The sequence below is a fragment of the Propithecus coquereli genome, unplaced genomic scaffold (assembly GCF_000956105.1).
Source record: "Propithecus coquereli isolate 6110/MARCELLA unplaced genomic scaffold, Pcoq_1.0 Scaffold81, whole genome shotgun sequence".
Classification (NCBI taxonomy): Eukaryota; Metazoa; Chordata; class Mammalia; order Primates; family Indriidae; genus Propithecus; species Propithecus coquereli.
This window is the reverse complement of record NW_012154285.1, coordinates 4,503,964-4,522,800: the sequence shown is the minus strand read 5'-3', so window position 1 is coordinate 4,522,800 and position 18,837 is coordinate 4,503,964. Positions and strand designations below refer to the sequence as shown.

The 18,837-nt window shown below is 47.0% G+C and overlaps 1 protein-coding gene across 2 annotated transcripts in view; it reads left to right on the top strand.

The window, feature by feature from the left end:
* The first annotated feature begins 4,410 nt into the window (after window positions 1-4,410).
* Window positions 4,411-18,837, top strand: part of MLXIP (MLX interacting protein) — a 58,252-nt gene continuing 43,825 nt past the window's right edge. The window contains exon 1 of one of the 2 annotated variants that reach the window (XM_012663540.1): window positions 4,411-4,823. In XM_012663540.1, coding sequence (XP_012518994.1) covers window positions 4,411-4,823 — 413 coding nt within the window. The remainder of the gene's footprint in view (window positions 4,824-18,837) is intronic. The other variant, XM_012663541.1, reaches the window with a different exon arrangement.

Below are 18,837 nucleotides of genomic sequence, written 5' to 3'. Positions count from 1 at the left end.
CTCAGGCTGGTCTCGTACTCCTGACCTTGAGTGATCCACCTGCCTCGGCCTCCCAGAGTGCTAGGATTACAGGCGTGAGCCACCGCACCCGGCCTATGGTTGGATTTTTAATAACTATTTTCTTTTTCATCATAATTTTTAAAACCCATTTTTTTTTTGTTTTTTTTTGCTCTACACTGTTTCTTGCATTCCATATCTTTTTCTTACTCAAATTTCATTTTTGTTTTGTTGGAGAGAACAGCCTCTAGTAATTCTTTCAAATATGGCCTATGGATGAAAAGACCATTTAACCTTTTATCCTCCAAAGTGTATCGAGGTATAATTTACATATAGTAACATTCACTCTTTATAGGTGTACTGTTCTGTGAATTTTGACAAACTTGCGTAGTCATGTAACCTGCACCACAATCAAGAGACGGAATGTTTTCATCACCCTAAATAGTTCCCTCATGCCTTTCTGTGGTCAGTTCCATTGTCCCTCATCCTCTGTTCCTAGTTCCTGGCAACCAGTGATCTGATTTCTGTCCTGATTGTTTTGCCTTTTCCAGAAGGTCACATTAATGGAATCAAACAGTCTGACTTCTTTGACTTAGCACAATGCTTTTGAGAGTCATTCCCGGGGTTGCTCTTACAGGGGACCTTTAAAATCCAAAGTTATAGTCTTCAGGCACCGTTCCCCAAGTATTTCTGGCTGTCTGTTTTCTGGTCATATGATCAGATTGGACTTCCTGGCTTCCTTGTGGTTGGGTGGGGCCATGTAATTTGTTCTGGCCAAGGAGTTGCAAGTATATGTCACTTCTGGGCCAGACCATTTAATTGACAACGTGAGACTCTCTTGAGCTCTCTCTTCTCCTCTACCATGGGGATAGGCAACAGGCAAGGTGGTGGGCTGCTCTGTCACCAGGCTGAGTCTTGGAGTGACTTCAACCAGCACAGCCCACTGCAACCTGCTGTAGACATGCAACCAATAGATAGGTTGCTTGAGCAAGAAATACACCTTTGTGGTTTTTAAGCCATTGAGATTTGGGAGTGCTTTGTTATCACAACGCAATCAGCTATATTTACAGATATAAAAGGCTTGTGTTTTTAGCACTGGGAAATGTTCTCTTCTTACTACTTTGGTTATTCCCCACTCCCCCACCCCCCATTTTCTTCTTTCTTTCTGGAACAATAACTTTTGGATGTGTCCTCCATGTCACAACTTCTCTTTGTCCTTCTGGCAGTTTTCTGGGACAAACTCTTGGTTCCATCTTTTAGCTTACTGCTGTATTTTTTCAGCCTTCTTCATTTTGCTATTTAACTCAGCTTTTTAAAAAAATCGTATTTTTCTACTTACATACTTGTACTTATTTACCAAGACCCCTATTTGCTTCTTTCTCGTAATGGGTTATTGCTTAGTGGGTGTAGAGTTTTCTGTGTTCTTTCTAGGACTGTTAATTATTTTTAAAGTCTTTGTTGTGTTACTTTCCCCCCCTTACTTGTTAGCTTTTAGCTTTCTTCCAGAGTGCTGGCTTTCTTTAATTGCCTGCTGACTTTTGCTGGTCTGTAATCCTTTGTGTTTGGGAATCCCTATTTGCCTGACTGCTAATTTGCTCACAATTGTTTCTTCTAATTTTTGGAGAAGAGATGGCTACTCTGTGAGCTTCTGTTTTCTTGTGGTTTGTCTGGGCATGAGAATTCCTTGTCCTCCACGGGGCTCATTAGCTCCCTGGGTCACTCCGTATGTGTCCAGCCTCTGCACGCTTGCGACACTGCCTTCTACACAGCAGGAGGGGAGGCGGAGGACCACCAGCCTAGATTCTCTGCAAGCAATTCCACATCTCCCTGAAAACTCCTCCTGAGACCTTCTTGTCCTTCCAGCCATGGATGGTGAGCTTGGAGCTCACCACGACTGGACCTCATGCTCTGTGGTCTTTGCTTTCTGCATTTTAAACTGCGATTTTTCTCAAATCTTGTTTCTTCCCTAATACAGTCTCTTGGGAATTTACAGTAAGGATTAAACAAAGCATGTTTCTGCACTGAATATGGTCCTCCAGTTGCCACTTGGCAACCTCAGCCTTATGAGATTATGTCCCCCCAGGGAACTGATGTTTAATTTTTTAATTAAAAAATGTGTATAAGTCATACATGTTTATTTTGGAAATTAGAAAATATAGATAAACATAAAGAGGAAAATCAAAATCACCCCACCCAGAGATAACTGGTGTTAACATTTTGGTACACTCTCTGACATGTACATATAAATATATGAATTTTATTTAATTGACAGCAAACTACTGATATTTTTATTTAATTATTTATTTTTTTAGAGATGGGGGTGGGGAGAGTCCTTGCTCTGTCACCCAGGCTGGAGTGCAGTGGCATGTTCATAGCTCGCTGTAACCTCAAACTCCTGGGCTCAAGTGATCCTGCCTCAGCCTCCTGAGTGGCTGGGACTATAGGCCTGCGCCACCATGCCTGGCTAATTTTTAAAATTTTTTTTGTAGAGATGGGGTCTTGCCATTTTGCCCAGTCTGTTCTCTAACTCCTGGGTTGAAGTGATCCTCCCACCTTGGCCTCCCAAATTGGTGGGATTGCAGGTATGTGCCACTGTGCCTAGCCCCTGATAACTTTTTAAAAGTTATTTTTCCACACAATACTATATCAAGGACATCTAGGCATGTCAATAAATATACATCATTTAATATATAGTGTTCCATTATATTGCGGGCTATAATACAGTCACGGAATTTCCTCTTGTTGGACATTGTTTCTAGTATTCACTAGTATAAATGCTACAATAATTTGTGCACATATCCTTGGGATATGTTGTGTGTTAAATGTGGCTGGGAGTTTAAATTTATGAAAAGGTAAACAGCTCAACGGCTGCACTTTCAAACATTTGCAACCAGCGTTGGGAACAGTGGTTTGGGCAAGAGGGAACATCTCAAACTCACACCTGGAAGCTGCCAGTCCATCTAGCCCACCCTCCTTGCAGACGTTTGGAAAGGAGCTGGTGCAGCCATTTTGGTAAGAGCCCTTGGTCCCCTTCAGGAGGAGGGTGGGGCAGGACACCCAGCCCCCGCCCAAATCTGGAAGTGAAACTGGCTTCAAAGCAGAGAGCAGGAGTGGCTGTGGAGGACTCCAGAGGCCATGCTGGGACTAGGGCGGGTGCTCCTGGCTCGGGCGTTGGGGCTGGGGGGTTCACCGCCCTCCTGGTTCCCTGCCATCCCACCTCAGCCTGGCTTTGAGCAGCTGAAATCTTGACAGTTTTTTACAAGTGTCTAGAAGTTAGGCTGAGCCATATGGAGTTGCTGTTTCTGTAGGTCAAAAAGTGGTCAACTATTGGTAATTTCTAGGCACCTCAGGACTGGTGGACTCAATTCCTTCAACCTAAATAGCTAAATAGTACATTTATTTAGCGCTCAGTCTGTTGCTACCCAGGTGAACACATTATAGCCATATTTTTTTTTTTCCCACAAAATCAGGACTGGAGGACATGATAGCCATTTTGAAACTGTCACAATTTTCTGAGGCATAGGAATTGTTCCCCACTTGACAGAGAAGAAAACTGTGGCTCAGAATTTCCCCTTTTGGAGTCGTTCTGGGGCTAGTTAGCCCGCCAGACTTAAAAAAACACCACAAAAGCCCGGGCACTTTGAGTTGCAGTTAAGGAGCTGGCACCGGGCGGCAGACAGCTGGGCTCGCGTGGGCTCTGCCACTAACAGCCGTGATGCGCCGGGAAATGCCTCCATTGGCAGAGCCAGTTTACACCGCGGTGGACGCGAGCGCTCAGTGAGACGTGTTCTTGATCTTGTTTTCACATTAGGAAAATCTTTTCGGCATTCAGCAACCCGGTCTTCGCCTCAACTAAACGGGGACAACGGCCACAGGCCCAGGGAAATCAGGAATGAGCCATTAAGACCCAGTTCCGGGCGCTGCAGGGCCCGGGCTGGGAGGGCACCCCACCCCCACCCGCCCACCACGTGGAGCGCGGCCCAGCCGCTGCGAGGCCGCAGGCGACTCCGGAGCGCGGGGCGGGGCGGGACGTCTCTCTTAGGCCCCGCCACCAAAGGGTGGCGCAGCCCAGCCACCCTGTTCCGCAGCACCCCCAGCCGCCTGGAGGGGAGGAGGTGGTGAGGGGAGGGCAGGGAGGCGCGGCCTCAGGGTCCTTTTTTTTTTTTTTGTCCTCCTTCATAGGGAAGGGCTCCCCTGCGCCTTTAAGAGGCCGACACGGGCAGCCCATTGGCCGAGACGCGGCGGTGACGTAGGGCCGGGGCCGGCGCCGAGGCGGCCCCGTCAGCCCGCGCCCTCCCCCGCCCGCCCCGCCGCGCGCTCGCGGACTGTCCGCGCGCGGGCCGGGCCGGCGCCCTCAGCGTAGCTCGCGCGTTGCCCCGGGCCCCGGGGGATGCCCCCGGCCGGGCCTCCCTCATGGCCGCCGACGTCTTCATGTGCTCCCCGCGCCGGCCCCGCAGCGGGGGCCGCCCGGTGCTGCTCAAGCCCCAGGTGCCCGAGGACGACGACGACTCGGACACGGATGAGCCGTCCCCGCCGCCCGCCTCCGGTGCGACCGCCGCGGCCCGGCCCCACGCGAGCTCCGCGCCGCCGCCGCCCCGGGCCGGGCCGGGCCGCGAGGAGCCTCCGCGCCGCCAGCAGATCATCCACAGCGGCCACTTCATGGTGTCTTCGCCGCACCGCGAGCACCCGCCCAAGAAGGGCTACGATTTCGACACGGTCAACAAGCAGACGTGCCAGACCTACAGCTTCGGCAAGACCAGCTCCTGCCACCTGTCCATCGACGCCTCGCTCACCAAGCTCTTCGAGTGCATGACTTTGGCCTACAGGTAGGGACCCGGCGACCTCCGGAGGCCCCGGCCGGGCCCCACGCCTCCAGCGGGGGCCCCCCTTCGACAAAACAAGCGTGGAGGCCAGGACCGCCTGGGAAGCCCTGGCTTTATGCATTCCCTTTGGGTCTTACCCCTTCGGGAAGGTTTATGGGTTTGGGGTCCCCAACGTTGTGAGAGGGGCCGGGGTCCTGGCCTCCTCCCCTGCCAGCAGTGCTTGGGTTCTTTCGGCTTCACGTTCCGCATCTAGGCCCTCCCCTCCAGTGTCCTGGGGTCACCGATTTTGGACAAGAAAGAGGTATAAGCTGGCTGCATCTTGTGTTACGGACTGTATCGACCTCTTCCCCCAAACGCTTTGTGTGTTTCCAGCAATATCCAGCAGCGGTTAAGACCACCTGTTCAGGGGGGCTGGAGCGCTGGCTCCACTGTTTAACGGTTGTGTAATACCTCAGAGCCTGTTTCCTCTTTTATAAAAAGGGAATGACAGTAGCGTCTGCCTTCGTGGGGCCGTGGTGGGGATGGGACGAGATGAGTAAATTGCTTATTCCAGCACCTGGCGAGAGTTAGGAGCTCCATAAATGTTAGCTCGTTTTCTTATGTCCCTGCACCTGAAGACCTCCTCACAACCCGTTTATTGGGAGATGATCCTCCCCCATCTTGGGAGGGCCCTGGGTGCGTCCTAGGAACCACAGCTGTTGGAGGTGCAGCCTGTCCTCCTGGCAAGTTGGAGGGTTTTCTGGCCGGCCCTGAAACATTATATGAGGGAGATGTTAGTGTTTAGGGCAGGCATCCCAGATACCATCCTGACCTGTGGATTTGATCCTGGGTGGAGATCTCTTTTTTCCTAGTCATAGAAATTATTGGCCCTTGAGGGGTTAAAACATCTTTCCACTCTCTGTCTCTTCCCCAGTGTGTATGTTAGGTATTTGTTTCAGCTGACTTTTATACCTCAGCAGCAGAACTTCTTTGGACTAGCTGTGGTGGCTTGAGCAGCTCACCCGGCACAGAGCTCATGGTAGGATCTTTGCTGAGTTGGGCTTATTGCATTAGGAACTGGACTGGCCCAGGCTGTCTTGAGTCTGCTCTGTAGGCAGTGCAGGAAAAGTTTCCTAAGAGAGTCCAGCAACACTGCTAAGAAGAGTAGGAATATTCCCCCCTCTTTGGGAGAGCTGTTAGCCCTGAATGCATTTACCTGCAGTTGAAATACCAGACACTTGGCTCTGGGTGGCTTTTTCCCCCTCTGGAATAAATGATTAGTCAACTTGTTCCTTTGTTATGTTCCCGAAACACACCCCCCCACCCCATTTCCTCTCTTGTAGGTTTCCCTGATGATTTGTTCCCATAGCTCTTCCTCCCATCCCCCTTACTCGCACATTGGTCAGTCTCTGCTCTGATTCTCTGGTCTTGCCAGTTTGAGCTGGCACTGAGCCCATAAAGATGTTCTGTTTTTTAAAAAAACAAATGGGATTGAGGTTGCACCCCTGTGCGCCTTCCAGTCTCAAATTTTGAGCACGGCCATTGGAAACATACCCAAGGAGATTGCAGCATATGCTATACTTTGAGAACCTTTTCAAACAAAGCTAGAGGTGAAAGACAGGAATGCGTTTTATTAAGAGAACTTAATCCTCTTCTTTATTTTAATATAAACTTCTACATATACTGGGAGAGAATGCATGATTGAGTCACAGGAGGCCTGGGCTAGAAAGGCCTCACCTAAATAAGCTCTATTAAAGGAAAAATAAACCAGTCTCCCCTTTGCACTCTGTTTATGTAACCTAAAGGCTTTTAAAATAATACCAAAGAATTTTAGTAATGATTTTTTTTTTTCATTTCTTTCAAAAATATTTTGGCAACTGGCCACTCACTGCTCAGTTAACTTTCTTGATTGCAAAATGCACCATTAGTTTGGTGCAAGAAGCTCACCTTGCTCTTCAGGGCTTCTAACCCTGCTGGCTCTCTTGTTGGTTCTTTTTTTTTTTTCTTTTTAAATTTAAAATTTTTATGTTTTTAATTCTTTTTCTGTAGGCAGGGTCTTGCTGTGTTGCTCAGGCTGGCTTCAGACTCCTTGGGCCTCTCGAGTAACTGGGACTGCAGGCAGGCACCACTGCGCCAGCTCTGGCTCTCTTGCCTTTGCTGCTGTTCCCTGTGCTTGAGGTCTGCTGCCACCTGAGGTCTACTGCTACCTACGGTCTACTGCTGCAGATCCCTGGATGGAATTTGCCTTGTAATTTCTCATGAAGATGCCCTTTGTCTGTGTGAGGCTGGTTTGACCAGCCCCTGAGTTTAGTCCGCAGTGTGGAACTTAGTACAGATCCGCACAGGAGTACTCAAACCCAGTCGTCTGGGCTGCAGCCTCTGGCACAGAAGGAAGCTAGAGAGAAGTGAGTTTCTGACCCCAGCTCTCCTGGTTAGGACCACTGCCTGGCTTTCGGAAGAGTAAAATCGAGCTGGGGGCCAGGGAGGAATGAAGACAACTTCAGGGATGGTCTGATCTGCATTCTGTGGGGGTTGAGCCCACAGGTTGTTCAGGTTTTCTCCTGCTTGGGCCGAGAGGAAGGCCAGCTGGGTCTCCTCTTCTGTGTGACTGTTTCTGGCCCAGGTTGTTTCTAACTTCAACTTCCTGTCTGTCCCCTGGCCTCTTCGTTCTAGCTGCCTAACTCTCCTGGTACATTCTGTGCTCGTTTTTGGTTTGGTTTCCTGTTAACTGCTGCCTCCCAGCTGTTTCCAGATGAGGTTCAGCAGCTCTTTGGGGAGGAACTAAGTGCAAGGAAGTTGTGGTTATTTTTCACTCAGTTCTGAGAAGTGGTCTAGGGATTCTGACTATGATCTGTTCCTGAACGTGCAAAGGCTTTACCTCCAGAAGGATCTTTGGCCAGGACTGACTTTAGGTGGGACATGGTGTTTGAGGACTTGGGACTGTGTGAGCACACCCAGTGGCCTGCCGGATAGGGAACAGCGCAGATGGGATTCCGGTTTCATGGCGCTGCCTTTAAAGTCCATGTCCTTCTCTCTTTGTGATGCTAAGTAGCCCCGTGCTGAAATGTCTTGGTTTGGTCCTAAAACACAGGCTCAATTACTGGGACATTTTGGAGGGAAGAAGTTGCCTTTCCCCGAGGGAAAAAAGCCTGTAACTTTCCTTGTCTATGCCTTCCTGTCTTGCCCTGCGATGGGGAGGATAGAACTTTGCCTGCAGGGTGGAAGTGAGGATCTACCGAGATAACCTCTGGGAATGAGGCTTATGTAGCAGGCAGGTCACGCAGAGTTGCAGTTCAGCATCCTCATCCATCTGACATTTATTAGGAGCCCAAATTTCTCATCTATGAACTGCAGAAAATGTCTTTAACTGGGGTCATTTAGCACAGCTTTCAGATGCCTGCTTGACAAATACTAAATAGAAGCATTCTTGATTGGACCAGACACTTTCTAAGGCTCCACAACGGAGCTATATACTCTAGAACGTAGTTCATGGTTCTTGCCCTCTTAACATTTTGAGCAATGTCATACATGTACGTCCCCCACACAGATTCCGAACACATCTAGTGTGTAGCTTGTTGCGGTTGGTTTTGGTTCCACTTCTCTACCTTTTTAAGTAACTCCTTATCAGAAGGCTGGGTGTGAATGTCTCCAGGGGTAAGAGATTTTATTTTATTTTATTTTTTAATGTATAAGCAGTAGCTTTCTGGAAAATGGGTTTTGGCTTACGCATATATTTAGGAGACTTAAATCAGGGCCTGCAAGTTAGCCTTGGGATATAAGTTTCTCAGATGTAGCCCCTCTATTTTTATGCCTGTAGAGTAGTCCTGTGTTCCTGACCAAGGTGGGAGTCTGTGCCAGACTTCAGGAGTAGCAAGGACTAAAGGTTTAGAGTGCTGTAGCCTCCAAATTTGGAGTTTTCAGTAGAGGAACCTTCCAGTGCTAGGCATGGTAACTAGTTGAAATGGAAACCATTCACACAAATGACTAAATTCATTTTACTCTTCTGCAACTGTACCAAAGATAAGCAGTTTTTCTTGTGCTCTGTAGTCTCTAATCACTAGAGAGTGTGTCATTGCAGGTGTGCTCTGAGGTGGGAGCTGGGCTGCAGAGATGGAAAAGAGTCTCTGTCTTCAAGGAGCTCACAGACAAGGGGTGGGGGACAAATACACAGTTACAGAGCAGTTAGTACGGACTGTGATAACAGTGTGAAGCAGATCTCATGGCAGTGCTCAGGGAGGGTGTCTAAGCCAGACTGAGTGAGTGAGAGTATGTGTATGTGTATAGACAAAAACCAGAATCAGTGTGGGCGGTTCCCCTGACATGAGGGTTTAGTACTTATCCCCCCTTCCACGTATTTACTGTCAAAATTACTTACGGATCAGGCTGGGTGCAGTGGCTCATGCCTGTAATCCCAGTGCTTTGGGAAGGCGAGGAGGAGCGCTTGAGGGCAGAGTTGGAGGCTGCAGTGAGCTGTGATTGCGTCGTTGCACTCCAGCCAGGCAGCAGAGCAAGACCCTGTCTCAAAAAAAAAAACCAAAAACCAAATAACAACAAAACCCACATTCGCCATCAGGAAGTCGCATTCCTTTTACCTATCTTCTTCCCTTAAGTAGTACAGGACCAGATTTCCATTTTGTGTAGGTAGAGGCTGATAGGTTACTTGCCAGTGTGGTGGAGGGCAAGGAAGGGCTGACAGAATTGGGAACAGAGAGTCTGGGCAGAGGTTAGAGAAGTTGGAGGGAGGTTATTTGCTCGGGTGGGAGAAGGAAAGAGGATTCACAGTAACTGAGCAGTCACTATGTTCAGGATTCTCTTTCCATGAGATTCCATAAGCGATTCACACAATACCCCTCTAGGTAAGTGGTAATGGAATCTTCATTTTTCAGATTAAAAAAAAGGAAAAACCCAAGCTCAGATGTTAATTTGCTTTGTCACTGAGAAATTGGGCAACTTGTTCAAGGAAAAGTCTCTCTCTCTCTTTTTTTTTTTTTTTAATTTCAGCATATTATGGGGGATACAGATGTTTAGGTTACGTATGTTGCCCTTGCCCCTCCCTCCCCCCCAAGTCCGAGTTTCAAATTCTCTTTTTTTTTTTTTTTTGAGACAAGGTCTTGTTCTGTCACCCTGGGAAGAACGCAGTGGGGTCATGATAGCTCATTGCAACCTCAAACTCCTGGGCTCAAGCGATCCTTCTGCCTCCGTCTGCCTAGTAGCTGGGACTATAGGCATGTGCCATGCCAGGCTGATTTTTTCTATTTTTGGTACAGACAGGGTCTCACTCTTGCTCAGGCTGGTCTCGAACATCTAAGCTCAATTGATCTTCCTGGCTCGGCCTTTCAGTGTGCTAGGATTACAGGTGTGAGCCACTGTGCCCAGCCAAGGAAAAGTCTCTTGAGCAGTAAAGTTAGCTCCCTCACCTGCTCACGAAAGCCTGCGTTCTGTTAGAGAGCAGGTGAAAGTACCGGTTCCTCTCCTGAGCTAAGGCAGGGAGACCAGGCTGGGAAAATGGGTGCCCTGGGCTGCTCTGTGTCCTTCCTGTGCTTCCATCAAGACTCAGCTCACATGCATGACTCCCTGGCATGCCTTCCTAGAATGAATGAACGTGGAGTCCTTCTGAAATGCCAGCCCTTGTTTGATTTGGCCTGTGTCATTGTTCTGGGGACCTGACTTACAGGATCCTGCTATCTTCACCTTTGACTTCCCTACAGAGCCTCACAGTGTCTGGCACGCAGTAGGTGATTAAGAAATATCTGTTGAGGCTGGGCGCGGTGGCTCACGCCTGTAATCCTAGCACTCTGGGAGGCTGAGGCGGGCGGATTGTTTGAGCTCAGGAGTTTGAGACCAGCCTGAGCAAGAGCGAGACCCCGTCTCTACTAAAAATAGAAAGAAATTAATCGGACAACTAAAAATACATAGAAAAAATTAGCCGGGCATGGTGGCGCATGCCTGAAGTCCCAGCTACTTGGGAGGCTGAGGCAGAAGGATCACTTGAGCCCAGGAGTTTGAGGTTGCTGTGAGCTAGGATGATGCCACGTCACTCTAGCCCGGGCAACACAGTGAGACTCTGTCTCAAAAAAAAAAAAAAAGAAATATCTGTTGAATTGAACAAGGATGGTCAGAGACCTGGATGCCAACTTTATAAACCCACCCGTGGCACAGACGAGGCCTCTGTGGAACTGCGCTTTAGGGCATGTTGTGTGGAGGCGACCCCAGGAGAAGTGCTTTTGTTGGGTGGTGTTTGTATCATGGCCCACTTGGACTGGTGTGTTGGACGAATTAGTCCCCCACAAAGATGTCCGCGTCCTAACCCACCAAACCTGTGAACATGTTAGGTACGTGGCACGGGGGAGTTAAGATTGCAGGTGGAATTAGGTCGCTGATTTATTGGCCTTAACATCTGGATTATCTGGGTGGACCTGTGTGCTCACAAGCACTCTCGAAAATGAAGAGAGAATCAGAATAGAGAACCAGAGAGAGAGCAGCAGGAGGATGTGGCCCTATGCTGCTGGCTTTGGAGCTGGAGGAAGGGCGGAGAGCTGAGGAGTACGGGCACCTCAAGAAGCTGGAAAAGGCAACGGTGCGGACTCTCCCCCAGAGCTTCCAGAAGGAAAGCAGCCCTGCTCAGTCTCGCTTTTAGCCCTCTGAGACCCTGGTCAGACTTCTGACCTTCAGAACTGCAAGATAATACATTTGTGTTGTTCTAAGCCAGTAAGCTTGTGGTGATTTGCTATAGCAATGATAGGAAACCGACTGGTTTCAAAAGTTTCTTGAGGAAATGTTTTTAAGCACATAAGCCTGGTGTGAAAGTCTGTCTTATCTCTTCTTCCACCACGGGAGAGCACAGTGGCCCGCCCCAAGTTCCATCACGTCGTGCTGGACGTCTTGGGCACCTTGCAGGGCGATCTAGTGACAGGAGGGCCCTTGTTACAAAAGTCTATGAAGTGGATCTTATCCTTGTTTCCCGGTATAATTTCTATAATAGGGTATTATAGAAAGTTAATTTTATTTATTTTTAAGGATTCGTATAATGGCTGATGAAAAAATCAGAGCATGAGCTCCCATTCTCCAGAACTGAATTACTTCTTGGGTATAAAATGTGCAGTCCAGACAGCCAGTGTCATAGGTGATTATTTTCTATGTTTTGTTGGAATTCTCTCGTCCATGTTGAGAATTCCAGGCTGCAGGGCTTGTGTCGTAGTCAGAGCTCTTTGGCTGCACACATCAGGGACCCTCCCCTGCTAGCCCATGGAATGGGTCAGGGAGGGTGCTGGTCACCCATGCTAATTCCAGGAGTCCGAGGCTACTGGGCTTCAGTGGGGACTGGACCTGGGCTCCAGGTGGCTCTGTCCCCAGCAGGGGGAGATGCTCTTTATTGTTGGGCCACTATTAAGAGCCTCTGCTCCTGGCAGGCCTTGCTTCTCCCTGCCAACCGGCCCTCTCACCACTGCCCTGCTGCATCCCTCTGCTGCAAGCTTCTGGGCATGGGAGCTTCTGCGTGGGCCAGCTCGAGCTTGCCCGTGGCCTGTGTTTCACATGCAGACCTCACTTAGAGCGTCCTGGGCCATCAGTGCTCTTCACCAGTTTCTAATTCAATTAGCCCCTTGGTGTCCAAGGCAGATGTTTGAGAGGGCGCCTGGCTCGCCCACCTTGAGTGGAACCTCACGGGCCTCATAGCATGAGGTGGCTCTGGTCTGGGTCTAGCTGCCCCGAGCTCAAGTGCTCATTCTCTGCAGAAGTGTGAACCAGGCCACTATCGTGTGCCAGCACGGTTCCAGCCTTTGGGGACACAGCAGTAAACAAGACAGATCTGTCGTCTCCCCTCACGAAGCTGACATTCTAGTCGGGGATCTGTAAGCAAGTCAGTTTATGTTTTGAGTGTAGCCAAGAACCTCAGAGAAGTCTTCTGAGGAGATGACATTTCAGGTTGAACTGAAACCCGAGTGGCGAGTAGGAGCCAGACGTGGGCAGGCATTCCAGGTGGGGGAAGAGGCCCAGGTGGAGTTAGCTCGGCCAGTGCAGGGCTGGAAAGCATGCCAGCGTGGTGGGGGCGTCAAGAGCAGGCTGAGTGGCAGGAGAGAAGGTGGAAGAGGCAAGAGGCCTTGTCGGCTGGTAGGAAATGAGGAGGTACCGATACCCCTCCATGGGCAGCTCGTGGCTTGTCTGCGGGAGGCCAGAGGCCGTTGGCAGGAGGATGGCCGTTGGGCAGCTGTCTAGGTCCGTTCTCAGACTGGGGTGACGGCAGTGGAGGTGGTGAGAAGTGGATGCATCATTCAGTGTATTTTTTGGACTTGCTGATGAGTTGGACATGGGAAATGAAAGAAAAAGGAATCAATGATGAATCTGAGATTTTTGGCCTGAGCAGCTGGGGCCACTCCTGACATGAGGAGACCTGGGGAAGGGCCAGTCAGCTGTGGGGCTGTTGTGTGACGAGGGCACTGCAGTGTACAGAGCTCAGCTGCCCAGCGCTGGCCTGACAGCCAGGGCTGTGGGCAGGCAGCTTCCTTCCGAGGGGCTGTCCTTGTGGTGGGCACCACAGTCATCCACGTCGCCCTGCCCAGTTAGGCGCCTTGGGTTCCTCCTCCTCTCTGGCTATTCTGTCTTGTCCCCTCGACTCTGCTGGGCCTCTCGAGGGGGCCGTTGCGGAGGGAGGCTTTGGAGTTCGGAGCTTGCATTCTGAGTGATGTGAGACGTGCACCTCTGTGTGTCCTGCGTGGTGCGTTGCCTCAGATGGGTCTGGCGGTGGTGGAGGAATACTATCTGGGCTTGCGTTCCCCGAAGCCTCCATTCTTGATGTATTTCAGATTTGACTGCAAAAAATCTTCTAGAAGCAGGCAGTGGAGAAGGGGGTCCAAAATCTGGAGAAATAATTCCAGAAACAGGATTCCATGTCTTTAGCCTTTGAGTCTCAGATATGAGCCTGAAGGATCTCAACTGGGCAGCAGTGAGAAGGACGAGCTAAGGCTCCTGAAAGAAGATGGAGAAGAGAATCAGGCTGTTGGCAGAAGCGAAGGTTTTGGGGAATTTTGTTGCATTGCAGAGGAGAAACCATGGAGATTTTGGTAGTGCGGCTTCATTGGTGAGGAATATTCTGAGTAGGAGAAGCAGCTTTGAAAGCTGCTCACTCTTCCTTCCTCCCGGGCTTGTGGGCATGGGGATGGAGGATGGCTGCTTTTGTTCTGCCACCATGAGACCAACTCGGTCACCAAGACAAGAAACAGCTTCTTATGTAGGAAGTAGGAAAATTAACCTGATTTTTGGATATTCACCCAGTGTTGTAGCTTTTTAAAGAACCCCTTCATATACTCATGTGGTAATTGGCTGTCTTGGAAATGGGCTGCCTTATCTTAAGTTTGGCAGTTGGATCCTGCCTAGACAGCTTGAAACTAAGCTTTTTAGAGAATGTTAATTTATAAATCTTTGTTTGTTTGTTTGTTTAAGAGAAAGTCTCTCTCTATTGCTCCAGCTAGAGTGCAGTGGCGTAGTCATAGCTCACTGCGGCCTCCCACTCCTGGGCTCTAGTGATCCTCCTGCCTCAGCCTCCAGAATAGCTGGGACTACAGGTGTGCACCACTATGCCTGGCTAATTAGAGATGGGATCTCACTATGTTGCCCAGGCTGGCCTCAAACGCCAGGCTTCAAGTGATCCTCCTGCCGTGGCCTCCCAAAGTGCTGAGATTATAGGTATGAGCCATTGTGCTCGCTTGGCCCCTTTTATTTATTAAAATAAAACACTTTCAATGAATTCTTAAAATAGTACATAATTATATCAACTTGCTGTTTTAAACAGCTATTGTCTAGTTGAGTAGCAGCGTCTTTTAAATTGCCTCCTTTGTTCTTTAAATTATCAAGCAGACCTTTCTCTGCCTTGGAGTAGAGCTCTTTCATCCATTTGTAGTCAGACAAGTTTCATTTTTTTATTTTTTGGAACTTTATTGAGTTGTAATTCACATACCATACAATGCACCCATTGTAAGTGTACAGCTCAGTGATTTTTTTTTTTAGTTCTACAGTCATCATCCCAACCCAGCGTTGGGACATTACATCTCTCAGTAAGATCCTTTGTGTCCTTTCACATTTAATCACAGTTCCCACCTCAGCCCCAGATGACCACTAATCTGCTTTCTGTCACTGTAGATTTGCCTTTTCTGGACATTTCCTATATATGGGATCATACACTATTTGACCTTTCGTGTCTGGCTTCTTTGATTTGGCATCATGTTTTCAAAGGTCATCCTTGATGCAGTACATGTCAGGTATTTTGTTCCTATTTATTGCTGAATGGTATTCCATTTTTTGGATGTACCACATTTTGTTTCTCCATTCCATATCCACTGACAGACATATTTTCTAGGGGACTCTTAGTACCTTCGTTATTTGGCTATTGACTTTCCATTTCCTGTAACAAGGGTCTCTTACAGCATCAGGAACTTCCTCATGGGACAAACATAAGGAAATAGCCGTGAGGTGTGTGGAAAGGTGATTGGATTGGAAGCCACAGGACAATGGTGTGACTGGTTGGTAGCATACCACTTAGCTCTTCTAAGTCATGGTGACCACAAGGAAATAAAAAAACAAAGCAAGAGTGAGAGGGTTAGACTGGAATCATGGTTACCAGCCTTATTTTTCTTTCATGAACTTTATTTATTGAGAGATACTACCTTAGAAACAATGGATATTCAGTGATAAATAAAAGTAGACTAATCTATGGTTAAAAAAAAAAGCCTAAGGTAACCTACAGGGAAAAACAAAGCAAGATCAATACTTGCCTCTGAGGGGGATTGGAGAGGGGATTCATGGAGAGGAGGCATGAGAGAACTTTCTGGGTGATGCTGATGTTTTACATCTTGGTAGGGGATGAGTATACATTTGTCAAGAATTTGTCAGGACTCATTGGATGGCAGACTTCAGATTTGTGCATTTCATTGCATGTAATTCTTATCCAAAACAAAAAGAACCATGGATAAATGTTAAACTCTGGTTAATGATAAGCATGCTGAGGTGTTTGGGGTGAAGTGTTCTGGTGTCTGCATCTTTGAAATGCTTTAGAATAGCTCTCAAACTTTTTGCTCTTAGAACCCCTTTAACTCTCTTAAATATTGAGATTCCCAAAGAGCTTTTGTTTATATGGATTATATCTATTGATGTTTACCATATTAGAAATCAAAACTGAGAAAAATTAATAATATTTTTGAAGCATTATAAAAATAACCCATCACGTGTTAATATAAATAGCCCATTTTTATGGAAAATGGATATTTTCCAAAGAGAATTGAGAAGAATAACATTGTTTTATATATTTGCAAATCTTTTTAATGTTTGGCTGATGTTTGCTTAGAAGGTAGCTGGATGTTCATATCTGCTTTTGCATTCATCCTTAGTGATATCACGTTTGGAAAGCTTCATCATACACTCGAGAGAATAACAGTGAAAAAGGCAGGTAACCTCTCAATATTATTTTCAAAATAGTTTTGATATCGTGGATACCCAAAAGGGTCTCAGGGACCCTTTGACAACCACATTTTGAGAACCACTGCTTTAAAAAAAAAATAAGATGGATTAATGGATGGAGAGATGGATTAGTGATCAAGTAAATATATCAAAATGTTAATTGCAGAATCCAGGTGGTGGGTACATGAGTGTTCACTATGTAATTCTTTCACCTTTCCTGTATGTTTCAAAATTCTCATGATAAAATGTTAGAAAAAATGAGAAAAATTGCATTTGTTTAAAGAATGACCATATTGGCTTTATCATGGGTGAGCAAATACTTTTAAAAATATTGAAAACAACTTTGGAATGAAGTACTGTTACATGCTACAACATGGATGAACCTTGAAAACATCATGCCAGGTGAAAGAAGGCGGACACAAAGACACGTGTGGTGATCCATTTGTATGAAATGTCCTTAGTAGGCAAACTCATAGAAACAGAAAGTAGAGTGTAGAGTAGTGGTTGCCCGGGGTTGGGGGAGGGGAGGATGGATAGTCACTGCTAATAGGTGTGGTTTTTTGAGGGGTGATGAAAATGTTCTAAAATTAGAGAATGGTGATGGTTATACAACTCTGTAAATACACTAAAAACCACTGAACACAAAGGGTGAATTTTATGGTATGTCAATAAGCTGTTGTTTTTTTAATACTGAAAACAGTTCAGATTTTCAACATTATCTTCAGGAAATCTGACTTGGGAAGTGCAGTACCCGATGGTCTTAAAGATCCTAAATGTGTCAGTGCCTGAAAATCCTATGATTCTGTGTGTCCACTGTGTCCATTGCATGGAGGAGTGTTTGGGAAAGTGACCTTCCCTGAGCATTTCCCCTAGATCAGATACGACGCGGGAATTGGTTTCTCCATCTTGCCTCAGAGCTTGCCAAATTACCTTCTGTAAAGTTATCCTGTTAAGACCTTTTTTCTCTTAACATTGTTTATCTGGGTCAGGGGTCACAAACTTAAATGCTCACAGGGGCCAGGAAATAAAATAGTTCATCTGTAAGGCCAAGAAGACCTTTTCTGTTTTTTATTTTCCTCCTTTTGATAAAATCACCGTTACAGAAAAATATTTCTTTATTATGAAGACTGTAAGCATAAACTGCCGTCGACTTGGCTTCAGTGACAAAAAGGCAATAGGGAGTGGTGGGGACTGTGGTGACCTGGAGAGTGTTTACCTGAGAGGCGGCCATCACTCACTCCGGCTGATTCTTGCTTGCCGTTTGGGAATATGAGCCCAGTGTTATGAGATCTGGTGTATTTGGAAAATTGGAAGAAATCTGGATCTTTACGTGAACTCTACTTTTAAATTTTGGTTCAGTTGGGTTATAATTTAAAGTCTGAATTCAGGTATTAGGTATTCTGAGGAAATGAATTTAATCTAGGTTGAATCTCGTTTGGAAGTGAGTCTTGGTTTAAGAGATGAAGGTGGTGTGCTGTTTGTGACAGGTCATCTCTGGCACAAGGACAATTTTTTTTAGGTGTTCTCACTGCCATGTTGGCCTTCTTGCCCCTGCTCTGTTTAAAGTCACGGACCGTAACACTCTGAATACCAAATCTAAGACTGTCTACCTGGTAAACCCCAGAGGTATGCATGCTCCCAGGACAGTGGTCCCCAACCTTTTTGGCACCAGGGACTGGTTTCATGGAAGACAATTTTTCCGTGGACAGCGGGGATGTGGCAGGGGGCAGGCCTCTGTGGCCTGGTCCCTTAGAGGCCACGGATCAATACCGGTCTGTGGCCCGGGGGGTGGGGACTACAGTTCTAGGAGACAGTTACTCTGAGTTACGAGGAGCTAGGGTAATGATTTTAAATAATCTTGTCCTGCAAATAGAGGGTTTATTCTCCATTTTGTGAAATTCTTGGATTATATGATAGGTTAATCTTAACCTTACATTTCATTTCAAACTGTTACCCCTCATCTTCACCATACTTGACTAGGGTGGGGCTGTTTTCTTAGGGTGATTCTGGGGTAGAAGAAAGGGAGGATAGTTTGACTTAACTCCAGACAGTTGATTTGGTTATAGTTGAAACAAAATTATAACTCTGGGTTAGACTGAGAAGGCCTCTGTCTTGGCTCTTGTTTAAAGTTTCTAACCTGCACATTTTACATTATGTTACATATCTCTGGCTTTGCTTTCCGTGTGTGTGTGTGTGTGTGTGTGTTTGGGGCGGCTAAGAAAGCAGTGAGTTTGCATGTTAGAACCCTCCACCATACACATTCTCACATGCAAAAGTGCTGCTTGTGCACCTTGCACATGTTCCTTAGGATTTCTTTCTTTTTGATCTGATTTATAAAAGTGTTGGCAAATAGCTGTATGGTTCTTAAATGCTATAATGTCTGCTTCTAAGCAAGATTAAAATAGAATTTGTATTTATCAGAGATGCAATGCTTCCTCTGCTGAGACCTGTTCACTGAAAAGTTGGGGAATTCTTTTCTAAGCTTAGGACCTTACTTTTTGGAATTTGGCTGTATTTTCCAGGCGTCCTTCCAGATTTCACTTATCATTATTTCTCTATGTTCATAGTTTTTGGGGTGTTTTTTTTTTTT